This window comes from Festucalex cinctus, chromosome 19 (genome assembly GCF_051991245.1).
Source record: "Festucalex cinctus isolate MCC-2025b chromosome 19, RoL_Fcin_1.0, whole genome shotgun sequence".
Taxonomy (NCBI): Eukaryota; Metazoa; Chordata; class Actinopteri; order Syngnathiformes; family Syngnathidae; genus Festucalex; species Festucalex cinctus.
Window position 1 is genome coordinate 1,546,287 of NC_135429.1, and position 17,058 is coordinate 1,563,344.

Sequence of the window (17,058 nt, forward strand, 5' to 3'; positions counted from 1 at the left end):
CCACAGAATATTGTGTTCTATGGCTATAAAAACATGGAACCTATCAAAAGAAAGATTAAAGTCTCTTCTTTCATCAGGAAAAAAAAAGTATGTTTCTATCTGTTTCCGTTTTGCAGCAATTAGCATTAGAAGAGAGCTAAGTTTCATTAGTTTTCACAAATCTATTTAAAATTGTAAGTAATTTAGCTTTTTTTTTCTAGATGGCACTGGTTGATCTCCTTTGCTCTGCTGCCACCTGCTGGCAGTTTGTGTAATAACTACCATTTCTGCAACCGTACTTTGCAGTTGAGAGGCTGCATCAAAGCCTTCTGTATGCTCTAGCATTAAAAAAAACACACCCAAAAAACGTATAAATACGTCTTTGGGACACTTGGAACATTAAAAAAAACGTATTTATACGTTATTGAGAGCAAATGAGTTAACTGGGTCTGCCTTTTGCCTGTGTCAGTTGAGAAAAGGTCCAGCCGATCGCAGCCCTAAAACACGATAAGCGGCGTATATATATCATGGATGTACGATTCAGGTAAAGACTAAATGTCAGCAGTACATGTTGATGAAAGCCACCATAAAGTATAGTGGACCGCACGGCAATCGAGCTCTCTCACCAAGGTAAAAATGCATTCCTGCTCCCCTACATAAAAAAAACTCCTCCACCCACCCATTGTAATGCAACAATGTTTAAATGAGCCATGAGAGAATACCACACAAGTGGTTAGCTTGGCCCACATTCCTAAGCATGCCCCAAATCGGTCATTACTGCAATATTTGACGACCATCGTGGCTGGAGGTATGAACCATTAAACGGTTAAAATTCAAGCATATGTCAGCTGATGCAGCCTCTGCTTACAAAACGGTTGAAATGTGACTCTCGTGATGAGTTAACGTTACTTATACTGTAGACGGCTTTGCCAAAATGCCGCCTTTTTGGACCATTTAGGGTTTTTGTAATTCTTGTCGGAATGAGCTAAGAGATCAAGTGATGCAGTGGACCGAAGGACTTTGATGGGCCAATCCGTCGTCGGAAGTCGGGCAGTGGCCGTGTAGTGTCTGTGGGGCGTATTGACGTATTCAACACGTTGAATTTGATCACTAATGTGGCCTTTAGGCTCATTTTGCACAATATCACCCATCACGTTTGGATGGAATTCTAATCTAGCAGAGGATCAAGAAGATGAATTCATCACTACGGTTCGAGAACAGTCGTACGGCACTACCGTTAAAGGGTGCGTCGATAGTGATGACAGACAAACTATGGTAAGATTTGTAGCAACTGATATGCCAGGTAGGATTCACTATTACGCAATACTTTGTAAAGAGCCTGTGGATGTAGCAGGAGCTATGCATTAGTTTTTACATCCTACATCCGTAAACAGCTTTTCGACTACCGTCACCGGTGGGGTCTGTCTCTTGTGGCGTACGCTACATTCCCACCATTTTTCCGGTGTGACGCGACCACGGTCAGGCCGACGCCACCGGTGCTCGGCGTAGGTGTCGGTCACATTTGGCTGACGTTGGATCGGTGTACAGAGAGGCCTTAAGATGTGTGCAGTCAGTCAGAGCTTGTCAGACCACCAAAACATGCTGTAATAACTCTTGTTTTGTGGACCAGTACAAGCACACCAAGGGAACATCATTGTTTTTTGTTCATATAGCTGTCTGTCAGAGTCACAGACGCTCACACACAAAATCCTTCCTTAACATCACGTTAGACGTTTGAGGTCCATACCTTCGAGAAGGATTTGGGTCAAATCACAGAAAATTCACTTTCAAAGAGCAGTTCATTTCGGAGTTGTCTGATTCACTTGTTAGGGCTGTTGCAAGTCTGGTCGAGAGTTGTTAGTGTCTGTCGAGGGTAGCGGGGGAATGTGGAGCAATTGGCCCTCCTGACTGGTGGTAAGACCATTGGATGAATTTATGGTGTGTCAGAAATTTCATGGCCCTTGACAGTCAGCTTGAACGGCTGAAGCGGTTACAACTACATTTCCGAAATGCTCAGTTGTTTCCCCCCCCACAGAGAAAAGGGGACCAACAGCTTGCTAAAATCACGTCATGAATCATGTTGCCGCATGTCCGTCGTGTCCTTTGCGAACGACGCATCCGAACGAACGACACATTTGAATGAATGGAATCACTTCATGAACTGATGCGTTCCTTTTGCAGTTCAGTCGCGAGTGCGTCAATGTGGAACTGCCGCATGCGGTTACTCACCCGTAAGTCATAGGAGAGTATCCAGTTCATGCAGGCGGGTCAGGGACTTTGCTGAATGGGACTCGAGATCCGTTCGTTCAAGGTGTACCGCGATTTTGGTTGCTGAATCAGTACTGCCTGAACTGCGATGTGGCTTTAGGAAGAGCATGATCATGGTATAACTGATGTTTTACAGATGGACAGGTGCAAAATGTGGACTACACTTGTATCTGTTTGGATAAGAGTCTTTGGATATACCTTAAAATACCATAAAAACAGATATAGTATGCCAGTGTGGTGCAACAGCATCCCATCTACACCATTTCCTCGCAAACAACTATCTTCAAATAGCATAACAGCATTCTCTCTGAAGGACAACACGACTGATAATGAGGTTCAGAACAGGATCAAACAGCTGCTTTTTGTCGACTACAAACAACGACCTCAATTTCGCCACAAAGGCTGCTGTCTGTCAAGCCAACCGCACCGCCACACTCCTCTAGATCTGTGAAACCCGGCTAACTTGCAGTCACGACGGCGGGGCTCTAGCACGTCCTGGGAGAAACCCGTCCGGATTGTGTGCCTCATTTTGACATATTCGCAAAGGCAAACTGTAGGCGTATTAGGACAAATATCTCCAAGCACCAGCCCCAAACGTTGGGTCATGTACTTGTATTGAGGATGCCTTTGAATTGGTTACCTTACAGGAAAGCACGATACAGATACAAGCGGTCGAAATGAGTTTCCTCCGCAGGGTGTCCGGGCTCTCCCTTCGAGATAGGGTGAGAAGCTCGAGCATCTGGTTCGGATGCCTCCTGGACGCCTCCCTGGAGAGGTGTTCCGGGCATGTCCTACCGGCGGGAGGCCCCGGGGACAAACCGGGACATGCTGGAGAGACCATGTCTCTCGGCTGGCCTGGGAACGCCTTGGGATACCGCCGGTGGAGCTTGTTGAAGTGGCTGGGGAGAGGGAAGTCTGGGTTTCCTTCCTAAAGCTGCTGCCCCTGCGACCCGACCTTGGATAAGCAGTAGAAGATGGATGGATGGGTGGTTAGGTAGAAAGCACTATACAACCACCGTTAGAAGTGGATGTAGTTACGCGCTAAAGGCACAATTTATGTTAATTCTTTGTTCTTTTGGGTGTCACTAGCTGCCCTCACTGAGACCCGAGTCTGGGCGGTGACAAGTGGGAACTGGACCTAGCATCAATGATCTAAAGTTAGCTATCCTGCTCACGTACACGAACACCCATTTTTACCTGTCAGTTCCAGTATGTTTACTGACAGCGCACCAGAGTTTCAAGCTAGCTATAAAGCCCAGTTTGAAGTACCACATCACAAAAAAAAACCTGCACATCAAGACCGTGTAATACACTTCTCCCACACACTCAAACACAAAGAGTTCACACACATGCACACGCGCGCACACACATTGAGAGAGACTAATCATACCCCCGCACTGCCTGAGGTGTACTGTGCTCTGGCAGGAGTAGTGGCCATGCAACAGATCTATCAATCCTCCTGCTAACATCACAGCTTGTCTACCTCTTCTGGCCTCTCTCCTCCTCCATTACCCCGTGTTTCCATGAACCTGTCCTCCTTTCTTTTGACAGCCCTGAAACGCGACCTCTCTTCCTACCTTTGCCATTACACAGATTCATTTGTACACTTTCAAGGGTACATTTTAGAAGTGATTTAGCATGTGTGTGGGGTAGGGGGTGGGGGGTGGGGGGAAGAAGGTCGGGTGAGGTGGATGCTCACCCTGGGAGTAAAATTAAGAAACAACACCATACTAGCTGCAGTAAGAATATTGCTGTTGCTGTTACGGCTTTCGGCTGCTGTACGCTAGAATGCTCAAACAAACAAACAAAGGTGGAACTGAAAGTAGTCTCTATGACGGATCTATGCTAATTAATAACTAGACTAAGTGCAATTTCTGGAGAAATTGCGTGGGAATGCTGAAAGCTGAATACTAAGATTTGAATGCATTTGTAATCCTGATGAAGTAAATTGAGAGATAAATGATGAGATTATAACCTCCTTGTTACTGGACAATGCACTTTACCAACTGTGCCACCAAGCAGTATCAGACACCTGGTAATATGTATGGAAGTATGGAAGTGGGCGTGGAAAATGTACGTAAGTTCAACGTCTGTCACATTGAAAATGAATGGGTAAAAGTTGATGTTAAATTGTGCAAATACTGTAAGTAACGTGGAATCGGATGATATATATATACCCCATGATGCATGAAATTTTAAAGGTAGTTGAAATTTTGAACAATCTAAATTAGAAGTATTATGTGGGAGTTGTTACACGGCAAAAAAGTGTGGAGAACAAAAATCACATGTGGGAATGCTTCAGCATTCCCACAATTACAGTACTTATTTGTAAATGCTGTAAATCAATTCTAGCCTCTACAATTTGTTTGAAGTAATCAAACGAAAACTGCACAAAAAAAAATGCATTATAGTAAAGCATTTAATAAATGTTTGCGTATGAATATTTGTTCATGTCAAACTACTGGAGTCATTTTTTTTTTCCATTTTAAATTATACAAGTAACTAACTCGATAGAAAAAGGAGGATGAGAGTGCAGTGGTTAAAAAAAATAATAAAATGTTGACTGTGTCCTCATAACATTAAATGTTGTAATAGGTGCTTTTCAAATTTGGCAGGTGAAAAATGTTGATTAAAAAGCATTTTAAATTCTGTGATTAATAACAATTCTAAGATGTGATTAATCTGATTAAAAAATAATTGACAGCTTTATTAAAAATATATTTTCTTGGCTATATAGGCTTTTTTTACACCGTTATTGTGAGCTATATTATAAGTTGTGCAAACTCGATGGGGAAAAAACAATCTTTTTGAGAGGGGTGGTTAAAAAAAATAAAAATAAACTGAGTTTCAATGGTAATGATTAACTGTGAAAACGTCCCCATTTATAAGACGGCGCACATTTTCTACTCTATTCTGCAGCCAGCTCAGCATCGCAATTAATAACCAGTTTTTAATTGGCTTATCTGACTAAATAGACGAAAAAAGGTGGGAAATGTTTTGAGACGATTTTCTTGCTAATGCTTTTTGATGTCACAAAAACTTAGAAATTGAACAGGGGTGTGTAGATTTTTACTATTGATGCTAGGGCTGCACAATATATTGAAAAAAAATCCCCTCCTCACCCTCTCTTTTTATCTGGTTTCCACGCCCCTAGTTACACGGGTGTTCCAACCCTCGCGATAATAATATCGACATCGCTAAATTCAGCAACAATATCGCATATCACGTTTTTCCAATATCTTGCAGCACTAATTGATGCTAAAAACTATCCATGCCCATAAACACAGTTTCACACTCCCCGCATACGGTTTGGTTTAATGGAAACCGATAACAGGAAGTAATTGTGTTAAATGGCTTTTGTGCTGTTGTGCGCAACGGGTCAGAGGAAGACATTTTGAACAAATCTGTGCTTCCGTCTTTGTGGTAAAAAGGTAAGATTGGATGAACTTGAGGTCCCTTTGAAGAGGTCAGTAATGCAAGAGTTGGAAAAACTGCCATATTTTGTAGACTCTTAGTATAATGTGCCTCTCGGCAGTTTTTCGCCATATCTGCTGTAGCATCTCCACATTCTGGAAGAAATAAAACCGACATTTGAAGATAGGGAGTCAAAAAAGGAGCCCATTGTAAGAAGCCTCATTTGCCATCCATCGCCATAAGGACCTCTTGAAAAGGCGGCCGCCTTTGAAATAAAGCGGGGCCGACCCAAATGGATACGTTTTGATTTTCCTCGCCAGGGCCTGGAGACCGAGGAAAATGACCTCAACCCGTTCAAGGACCTCCGCTTCCCTCTCCGCCACCGGGAGAGATAAAGCTCCGAGAAAATTCAACGGGTCTGACTGATACTGCGCGACATTGCTCCGCTGCACTGAATTGTGGGAAACGGATGAGAGGTGGAGTCTCTTGATGCTCTTTTGACAAGTAGTCTGTTGTTTTTTTTTTTTTGTTTTTTTTTGCTTGATGCACACGGTACACGTGTTGTTACAAAACTATCTATTAGCGATCATTTTTGTTGTTGATGAACTCAACATTTTTATGATGCAATTTAAAGACCTGTCAGATGCTTGACCACTATAGACTCATCTAATGGAGAAATATAGGCAAAAAAAAAAAAAAAGAGGGGGGGGGGGGGGGGTGCAGATTTATTGCTGCATCAGTGGCCGAGTGGAGACTCTGAACATCACTATTGATAAACGAGGTAAGGCCTCCTTGGAGGAGCCTGTTTGATGTGTGCTTTTTTGGGAGGAAGGAAAGGTTTGGGGGATGGCAAAGAAAGCTTTCTGCATGCGTTATTGGTTTCTCATTAGGGGGCTGAGATGTAAACATTTGTCTACGTTGTACACCGTGCAGGTGCAATTAGCGAAGCGCTTTGCTCGCCCCTCTGCCCTTTTGAAAGTGAATTATGTGCACGGAAGGATCTTGTGTGAAGTTAGGACCAAAACTGACCTTTTTTTTTACTGAATCTTCTCGTAATGGGCAATAATCGAAGAATAATAAATTATTAAATATGAATCAGAATGTCATGTTTAGAGTAGCGAGGTCACATATAACATATTATTGCCAAGAAATTGTTATGGTTGACTTCCCCTTTTTATAAAAGCATATCGTAATGACAAAATTAGAATGGTGTGCTCACGTTGACCATGTAGGGGCAGTATAGCACAGAAAGTGTTCACTGAGACATCTCAACTCCCTTCAGCTCATCAGTACAGCACTAAGATGTTTTTTTTTTTTGTTACAGAGGATAAAGAATACATGACATTGTTTTTCTATATGTATTGTGGCACATATGGATGGATGGTTGGGTGGATGGATCATTTCGACTTGGCAGTACGGCCCAATACTGCCAAAATTCAAACTAAATTAATGACTGAAAGTGAAAATAAAAACTGCTATAAAAAAAGTAATAAAAACGTACTATTATTTCAATTTATATATTTATATGTTTTTATATAATTTTTTAATTATATTTTTTTATATCCATTTTTGTCTTCACTATTAGTCATTTATTTATTTTTGTATTTAGTCATTTATTTATTTTGAATTTTGGCAGTTTTGCTCCTCCATCGTAACTGTCATAGAAAGTGGCCTTGTTTTAAGTCGTTACCGATGCCAGTTCCAATGACTGCAAGAAAAAAATAAAAATAAATACATAAAGTATACACAATGTATGTTTTTCACACAAGACAGAAAATAGCAGGATTGTCAGGAGAAGAGGGGAGGGGGGCAGTGAATTGCCCGTGCTCCTTGCTTACGTTGCGTATTAACGACTGTAATTAGCGATTGCTCAGGGATAATCGCATTGATCTGGACAGCAGATTCTGTATGCAAAACCTGAGTGGATAACACCCGCAGCCTTTTGTTAGCACCCTCTAATCACACAAACGCAAGAATCCCTTTTCTCGGCTCCGTGCTTCCTCAACCCCCCCCCCCGCCTCACTTGTTCCACTCCAGTAAGTTGGCCTCTCACCAAGTAGGCGTCCGATTGTCCGAGTTTGTCGTAAATAGAAGCAAATCGTGCCAGCAGGTCCGCGTTCCTTTCCGCGCTGACCTTCCGCTTCCTGTGCTATTTTGCATGCTATGTGGGATGTTTCTCAGGATGCGATTGTGCGTGTAGAAAGGTCATCGAGAGGCGACGTACATCCGTCGCGGAATCTCGGCTCAAAATAGAGCTATGCAATGTAAGCTATTTGTCTCAAACAGAACCAGTAGGATTTGGGGGAATTTGGTTTCAAACAAATAATAACAATAAATATTATAATATATTAGGGATGTAGCAATATCGTGATATTACAATATCGTCGTCGACATGTTCATGATATTTTAATGCAACACATCTGTTAAAAATAAAGTCAAGTTGATTTCCACTTGTGCATTTATAGCACCCTCTGGTGGCTAGTTTTTGAGTGCAATTTAATTTTCATTAGGGATGTTTTGGCCCTTCCGTGTTGAAAATCGACAGTAATTTGCAGATGAAGGGGAACGTAATATGCCTGTGAACCAAGTCGATATGTGGAGGAAATCAATATGTGAGTGCATTAACAACATAACAATAATATAACATAATAATAATAAAACATAATATAAAAATAATACTAATAATAACATAACATTGCTATTATGTACAAAAGGTCACAATATTGTGCTTTTTTTTTTTATAAACAATATTGTGACCTTTTTTAAATACCTCCCCACACAATATCGTGACAGCGGTGCAGCTATTCAGATGAATGGGACACTTTTTTTTTTTTCTTTTTTTTTTATTTATCCACATTTGAATGTTTGCTCTGTCTCGAGATTTTATCCATGTTACCAGGGCCCTTGAATTCCATTGATCCGTCTTTGTTCAAATATTTAGCCTGCACCCTCACCTTGCTGGGAAGCTTTCAGGCCTGCATGGAACCAGACGTTGATTACATTGCTTATTACAAAGCTTGTGTGTGCGTGTTTAATGTGGCGACGCCGAAAATGGCAGAATGAATTTTAATGTTATTTGGATACTCGATAGATGGCGGCTTCAGCTCACAATTTTTGAGTGTGTCTGAGGGAATTTTTGATCTCTCATCCAGAATAGTTTGTGAGAGGCCCGCATGTTTTGTTGACGATGAGGAGTACGTTTTCACACCTCTGATATGTTTGATTGTAATTTAGTGTCTGTGTATAGTTCAGATCTCTTGAGAGACCCCCCCGGCACATTTCACCCACTGATTTTACTGGACACCGAGCCATTAGCAAAGCAAAAAAATATATAAGATAAAAATAATTTTAAAAAAAAAAACAATTTCACTGCCAGCCCAGGAAAAAAAAATATATATCTTTGACGTCTAAAGCCGTCTATGGCAGTGAATGTATTAAAAAAAAAAAATGAAAAAAAAATGGCACATTTCATCAACTGACTTTCCAGGACACCGATCCATTGGCAAAGCAAAAAAAAAAAAAAAAAAAAAAAAAAAAAAATATATATATATATATATATATATATTATAATAATAATAGAAATGGCACATTTCATCAACTGACTTTACAGGACACAATCCATTGGCAAAGCAAAAAAATATATAAAATATAAATAAATAAAAACTACTTGACTGCCAGCCAAGAAAAAAAAAATCTTTGACGTCTAAAGCCGTCTATGGCAGTGAATGTGTTAAAAAAAAATAATAATAATGAAAAAAACATTTCATTTCATCAAGTGACTTTACTGGATAGTGAGCCATTGGCAAAGCAAAAATAAATTAAAGTAAATAAATAATAATAATAATAATAATAATAAATAACATAACTCAACTTTATAATTCAGGAAAAGGATATGAAAAGTTATCTTGCTATTTGAAAATACCAACCAGTCGTGTCACAGATATTTATCTGTTTACAACTTAACGCTAACTTGTATGTGTCAAAGGGAAAATTGCTGTCATTGATATAAAAGCACAAGTTTTTCCAACAGATATAAAACAAAAAAATGTGTCATCTAATGGAGCACAGTGAATTGTCCCTGGCCCGCTTGTCCCCCATCCATGGCACTTTGCCCTCTGCAGATGTCGAGTGCAGCTCTTTGGACAAGGACACTCCTCCACCTGCCAGAAAAGATGACAAGAAATACGTTACGGCCAATGAGCTTCCTGCCTCAGAGATTAATGCCTTCCTCATAAATCCACGTTGCACGGTTGATGAGTTAATTGCTCAAACCGCCATTTCATTGTCATATACAAAGTAACTGTCTGCGAGACTTATTTTTCTGCTAATTGTTATTGACTCTCAAGATGGATCAGTTGGTGACTCCGAACAAGTACACGAGATATGTTTTTTAGTAATAGATAGAATAATAATACAAAATACTAATACTATTCCTCCAACCGTCCTTTTCTCTCATCTGGCATTCCTGTTCTTGAATGTTACCAATAGTTTGCAACATGTTGTTAAATGGATACTTCACTTATTTAACCCATTATAGCAATAAAAAAAATGAATATTTTGTCTCTAATTAATTTGATACGTTCATTATTTTTCACCTACAATTAGTACCTTTTAAAAACACATTTTGCAACTTGCTGTCGACTGAAAATGACATCACAGGGGCTCAGGTAACCAATCACAGCTCAGCTGTTTTCTAGGTTTGGTCATGTGACATTCACAAGCTGAGGTAGTAGTTGGTAGTAGGTAGTAGTTGGTCGTAGATGGTAGTAGGTAGTAGTTGGTCGTAGATGTTGGTAGTAGTAGTTGGTTGTAGGTAGTAGTTGGTAGTAGTAGTTGGTTGTTGGTAATAGCAGGTGCTAGTAGGTAGTAGTTGGTAGTAGTAGTTCATAGTCGTTGGTGGTAGTAGTAGTTGGTTGTAGGTAGTAGTTGGGAGTAGGTAGTAGTTGGGAGTAGTAGTTGGTTGTTGGTAATAGGTGGTAGTAGGTAGTAGTTGGAAGTAGTTGGTAATAGGTAGTAGTTGGTCGTAGATGTTGGTAGTAGTAGGTTGTTGGTAATAGTAGGTGCTAGTAGGTAGTAGTAGGTAGTAGTTGGTGGTAGTAGTAGTTCATAGTAGTTGGTAGTAGTAGTTATTCCCAAATACTACCTACAAGCAACTACTACCGACGACTACAAACTACTTCTGACTACCAACTACTTCCGACTACCAACTACTTCCAACTACCAACTACTTCCGACTACCAACTACCTCCGACTACCAACTACTAGCTACCACCAACTACTACTACTACCACCAACTACTACCTACTAGCAACTACTACTACCTACTATAACTAAAACTACTACTACGAACTACTACTACTACTAAAGTGCTTTGTGACAGCTAGCACTGTTTAAAAGCACTGTATAATAAAGATGACTTCTACTCCATGAACCTGAAAGTAGCTTCCTAACAAAATCATGTTTAATATTCTACTTTTATTAATTTTATCCAATAGATGAATAAAGCAAAACAAAAAACAAAAAAAAAGTTCAAGTTGAACACTTCTTTAAGGAGTGCATGATTAATAGTTGGCTTGAACGGCACATCACTCTTTCAAGACGACGCCTTTATGCAGCTTCAAGTCACTTTGACAGTTCGACGCCATGAATCAAAGCACCCATTTGAGTATTGTCATGCATATTTGGCCGTGCATTTTATCCTATTTATCTTCCTTATTAATCAAATGTGTATTAAAAGATGCCAAATAAATGATTAACATCCATGATGAATCACTCGCGTGTCGTCGTATGACTCTTCGTGAAGGACGTCAACGATCGCTCTGCGTGTACGTCTTTTACATGATTCATTATTCATACTTAGGGCTGATATTATGCTATTGTACGCGCTGCAAAATGGGGTCGTTAGCGCTGATATGAGAATGTGAAAAATGGAACTATCGGTGGAAAAATATGGAATGTGGGAACGCCAAACAATCCAGACGATTAGCAGCTAAAGAATGTGGAATTTTAATTTAGAATTTGCATCGTTTTGATGGCGACCGCACGAATGACGCGTTGGATGATCGATTCAATCTTCTATCGCTGTAGACCCCTGCGGGAGGCGGAGTCAAAAAGTAGCGCGTGTCATCCGCACAACACGTCCACCAAGCAGTGTCCGCTAGTAACTGATTGACGATAGTCCCTTTTTTATCTCGACAGCCTCCATCTTGGAGTCGGACCAGGAAATATGATATGACAGCTCATGTTACTCCTTCAGGAAGAACGTGAGTGTTGTCATGTCATGCGCTTGTGTCGATACATTTTAGCAGCTTTTTTTTATTCCTTCCTTTTTTTTTTGCGTGCTCGTTTTAGCAGGAAAACAAGCACGCAAGTCAGTCAGCTTTTTAAGTGACAGGCGCAAAGTTGATGCTTGTGTTGGTACAAGAAGGCGAGTTCACAGCGGCGCGTTTCCCCTTGTGCGCTAGTAACTTTAGAAGACCTGCAGTGAACACAGCCACAGCACAGATTGTGCCTGGCTTTTTTTTTTTTCTCCCTTTTTATTATTCTTCAAGGGAATTCTGCACCTACAACATCAGGCTGTTTTTTTTTTTTTTTTTGTATGGGTGTAAAATGATGTTTCGCTTTCATTGGAACAGCATCCGCAGAATCGGACCCCTTATAACAGCACGTCTTAAGTTCACTCTTTTACTGCCAGACGTTATCGAAGAACAACTTTGATATGACAGAGGCTTTGATCATTGACGAAAAGAGATGCAATGCTTCCTTCTGCTGGCCATAGTTTCGAGTGTTTTAGATTCCACAACCCATTGACCAGGCAGTGCTGCACTTAGACATTGAAAAAAAATTGTTGACGTCATTTAACGTTTATGGCAATATACGTCATGGTTTTACTGATCGTTATTAAACGTTTTTGGCGGCCAAAGAGTTAATAATATCTGGACATTTTAGGGGATATTTACTAGAGATGGGCGAGTGCCGATACCAGCCTTTTTTCCAAGTACTCGAGTACTGGTGACGCAGACGAGTACAAGCGAGCGATGGCAGAGGGGGAAGACGTGAAGTGAGTCCTCCTAGCCTGTAAGTGGCGCTAGCTTGCAGCAGTTTTTCACCAAAACTTCACCGGTTTGGAAATACTTCAAAATTGTGAATCGTAAACTAAAAGAGCATTTTTGTGAGCGTTAAGACTATTGAAGAGTGACTGTGCTGTTTTTTTTTTGTTTTTTGTTTTTTAAACCGGAGCTCAAACGCGGGACTATTCCAGCGCTTCAAGTTGGCGACATATGTTTTCCAGTTAGTAGTAGTATGTGATTCAGACATAATTCATATAACGGATAACAAAAAATGAGTTTTACCAATTAGCATATACGTCGTGAAATATTTCAGTCTTGATTTTTTTTGACGGTATGAGGTGAATTTTTCTCGACATTTTACATTCGGACGATTTTTTTTCGACGTTCCGTTTGTGGCGACCGATATTGGTTCGACTCATTAAATGCCGCATTGGAGCGTCCGCTCGTACTCGCTTTGGATTTTTTTTCCGACTGGCCCACATCACGCGGCATATTAACGCAAGCCCATTTCACAGCCTCCATAATCCTCTCCACGGTAACAAATCTCTCAAAAAAGGTTGACAGCGTACCACAGCCGCTGCCATTTATTTTTTTTTCCCTCTCTCCCAACTCTATTTTTCTTACACGCGCACATAAACTCACATTTATATTTCTCGCAAATATAGCAGTTCTGTCCGTCCACACCAAGCCTCCTTCGTTCTCACTCTGTATTTCTTCCCTTTTCCTCTCTCTCACTCATATTTTCCTTGACATTAACAGCCGCAGCCCATCTGGAAATTCATCACACAGAGGAAAGCGGAGGGAATGAAAGGCACACGGCTGTTGTGATTTATGAGTTCTTGCGATCCCGACGTTCTCCGGGATGTATCGGAGAGACGGGGGGCGTGGGGGGGGGTCACGTCCGTGTTAATTAAAATTTGGTGGCGGATTAAAAGCAGTCAATGGTGCCCTCTGATCCGCGGTTTCAGGAAGAAAAAAAAAAAAGTGTAATTACAAAAGGATAATGGGTGTGAGGTGGTGGGGGGGGGGGCACGCGTCTCGCCTTTCTCGCCATGCACTGGCATGTGCGGGGTTCTTTTAGTCGGGAACATCTTGTTTACAGTCTGACAAGGTGTGGGCAGTTGATTCCCACTCCCATTTTATGAAATATCAATGCTTGTATAAAAACTACTCAGAAACACGTTTTCTTTGCCGGGATCGACTTTGTATTTATTTTATTTTATTTTGTATTTGTTTATTTATATGGACTTTATTTATTGATTGATTGAATTTTTATTTTTTATTTTATTTGTATTATTATTATTATTATCATTATTATTATTATTATTATTATTATTATTAATTCAATCTCTGGTGTAATAACCTTATTTATTAATTGATTGAATTATTTTTTTATTTTATTATCTGTGCTTATTGCTGCTGGACATGTAAATTTCCCAGAGGGAGCCACTAAAAAATAAAGTCAAGTCTAAGTCTTTAGAGCTGTCAAAATGAATCGACGATTAATCAGCAAGTAATCAATTATCAAATTAATTGGCAACTATTTTAAAAATTGAGAAATCATTTGGAGACATTTTTTTTTAACTAAATCATCCCCAAAACTAAGATTCAAAAAACAATTTCGTTAACGAAAATGTTTTTTAAAAAATGAAATGTTTACAAAACTAACTATAATTACAGCAAAAATATCCTTCATTTTAGTGTTTGGTACTTAATTTAATGCATGAGCCTTTGGGGATGATTTTAAATGTGATTTTTAAGTAGATTTATTTAGATATCAACCGGAATAAGGACGTTAGAAAGTTTGTCACACAGAAGTGACGTCATCTAGCAGCAGCCAATAGAAAAGTGCCTTCAGATGACATCACTGTCATGGTTTTTTTTTTAATTTTTTTTATTTTTATATTGCACACAATGAATACACATTTAACTCATTCACTCCCAATCCAGTAAAAATGGATCTTTGACGTCAATATCCGTCAATGGCAGCGAATGAGTTAACAAAACAAAAACAAAAAAACTAAAACTAATACTGAAACTAAGAAACTAAAACTAAGCATTTATTTTAAAACAACTAAAACTACTAAAAACTAACAGAACCGCCCTGAAAACAAATTAAAACAAACAAAACTCAAAAGGAAATAAAAAAAATTCCTAAACTATAATAACACTTCTTTTGTGTTTAATAAAAAATAAGACATTTGCAAATATCTGTTTTTATTTTGGAAAGCAATGACTGACATAACATAGTACAAAATAACCAAACCTTTTTTTTTTCATGTCACCTTATGGGCTCCGTACTTTTTTTTTTTTTTCCGCACCCCATTCAAAATGTTTTTTTTTGTTTTTTTTTTTATTTCTTTCTTAATTGACTTGTTATGCAGTTATGTATATATTTTCTATCTCCGGAATGCAATGTCGTGTAGCGACATAACAGACAGCGTTGGAAATACCCGTATTTTCCCGGTTGGTCGTAGGTTTCGAAAGATACGGCCGTGCACAAAAAAAAATCAAACGACATGACCTTGCTGTTCCAATAGTTTTGGAGGGATTGTTTTTTTTGTTTTGTTTTTTTTTTTCAAATATTTGCACGAACTAAATAGTGGCCATCAATTTTCGTCCCTGCCCAACACTTCACACGACGACTTATAAATAAAGCAATTACGGAGACTCGCATTGATCTTCATTTACAAGCCAGTACAAACCGCCCCATTGATCTCGACGCTCTTATTGATTCAATTAGTATTTACATTGACGCTTTAAACGAACAAAAAGATCATATTTTGCATTCTGCAATATTTGTCATGTACTTCGCGGCCGCGCGTGCCTTTGCGGGGAGGTCGAGGTGAGCCGGGTTGGGCGCTTTTGTTATGAGAAAAGCGCTCATCCGTGCCTCTAATTAAGATGCATCGCATCCCCCTGAACGTCAGCGCCGCTAATTATCAAACAATGTAGTGCTCACCAGATATAAGAACTGGCAGCCTCTGCAGTCGTGTTACTAACCTATTACTGCTACAATTACCAAGCGTCTGTCACTCTCCTTGTTAGCCTTTTCTTTTCTTTTTTTTTTATTTGGCTAATGCCCGTCTTTATTTATTTTCTCCCTCCATTTGCATTTCTTCTTTTTTTTCCTCTCTCCAGGCTACGGCTTTGTTGATTTTGACAGCCCGGCCGCCGCGCAGAAAGCCGTGTCGTCTCTCAAAGCCACCGGGGTGCAGGCGCAGATGGCCAAGGTAGGCTCCGCCTTCTTTCACTTCTTTGCAGGGATGCAACCGATACCGATGAACCGATAATTTAGAAGTTGCCGATGTCGATAACCCATAAGTCAGCCGATAATTGTTTTGCAAAATTAACTTGAATACAAATATGACACCAAATATGACGTCAAATTTTTGGATAATTGTCGATCATTTTTGGCAAATTTCTTTATCTGGTTCATCTGTATGACATCAAATTGGTCGCTAACTGCCGATAATTATTGGCCTTTTTCTCTATGATCTGGTTTATCTGTTTGACGTCAAATTGTTTGATGATTGCTGATAATTTTCGGTGAATTTCTTTATTATCTGGTTCATTTGTATGAAATCAAATTGGTCGCTGACTGCCGATAATTTTTGGCAAATTTCATTATCTGGTTCACCTGTATGAAATCAAATTGGTCGCTAACTGCCGATAATTTTTGGCGAGTTTCTTTATTACCTGGTTTTTCTGTATGACGCCAAATTGTTTGCCAATTGCCGATGATTATTGGCGAATTTCTCTATGATCTGGTGTGTCTGACGTCAAATTGTTTGATAATTGCCGATAATTTTCTGCAAATTTCTTTATCTGTTTCATCTGTATGATGTCAAATTGGTCGATAATTGCCGATAATTTTCTGCGAATTTCTTTCTCTTTTATCTGTATGATGTCAAATTGGTTGATAATTGCCGATAATTTTCTGCGAATTTCTTTGTTTTATCTGTATGATGTCAAATTGGTTGATAATTGCCGATAATTTTCTGCAAATTTATCTGTTTCATCTGTATGATGTCAAATTGGTTGATAATTGGCGATAATTTTTGGCAAATTTCTTTATCTGGTTTAGCTGTATGATGTCAAATTGTTTGATAATTGCCGATAATTATCGGCGGATTTCTCTATTATCTGGTTTATCTGTTTGAAGTTAAATAGGTCGATAAATACTTCTTTAGCTTGAATTTGGCCACAATGGGGTTTGATTTTGAGTTAAGATGTACATTTGTTTCCGTCTCTAACACTCTGAACCGCGATGCTTGCATATTAATGTGTGTCTTGTTGAATGCGGGTTTGACAAGTGGCTAATTAT

At 39.5% G+C, this 17,058-nt stretch overlaps 1 protein-coding gene across 12 annotated transcripts in view; it reads left to right on the forward strand.

The window, feature by feature from the left end:
* Positions 1-17,058, forward strand: part of rbms3 (RNA binding motif, single stranded interacting protein) — a 268,599-nt gene that overhangs the window by 105,343 nt on the left and 146,198 nt on the right. For all 12 annotated transcript variants that reach the window (XR_013280185.1, XR_013280184.1, XM_077507158.1 and 9 more), the window contains one exon: positions 15,873-15,964. Coding sequence is in view for 10 of the 12 variants with exons in the window: in XM_077507158.1 (XP_077363284.1) it covers positions 15,873-15,964 (92 nt within the window). In the remaining 2 variants the exon portion in view is untranslated. The remainder of the gene's footprint in view (positions 1-15,872; positions 15,965-17,058) is intronic.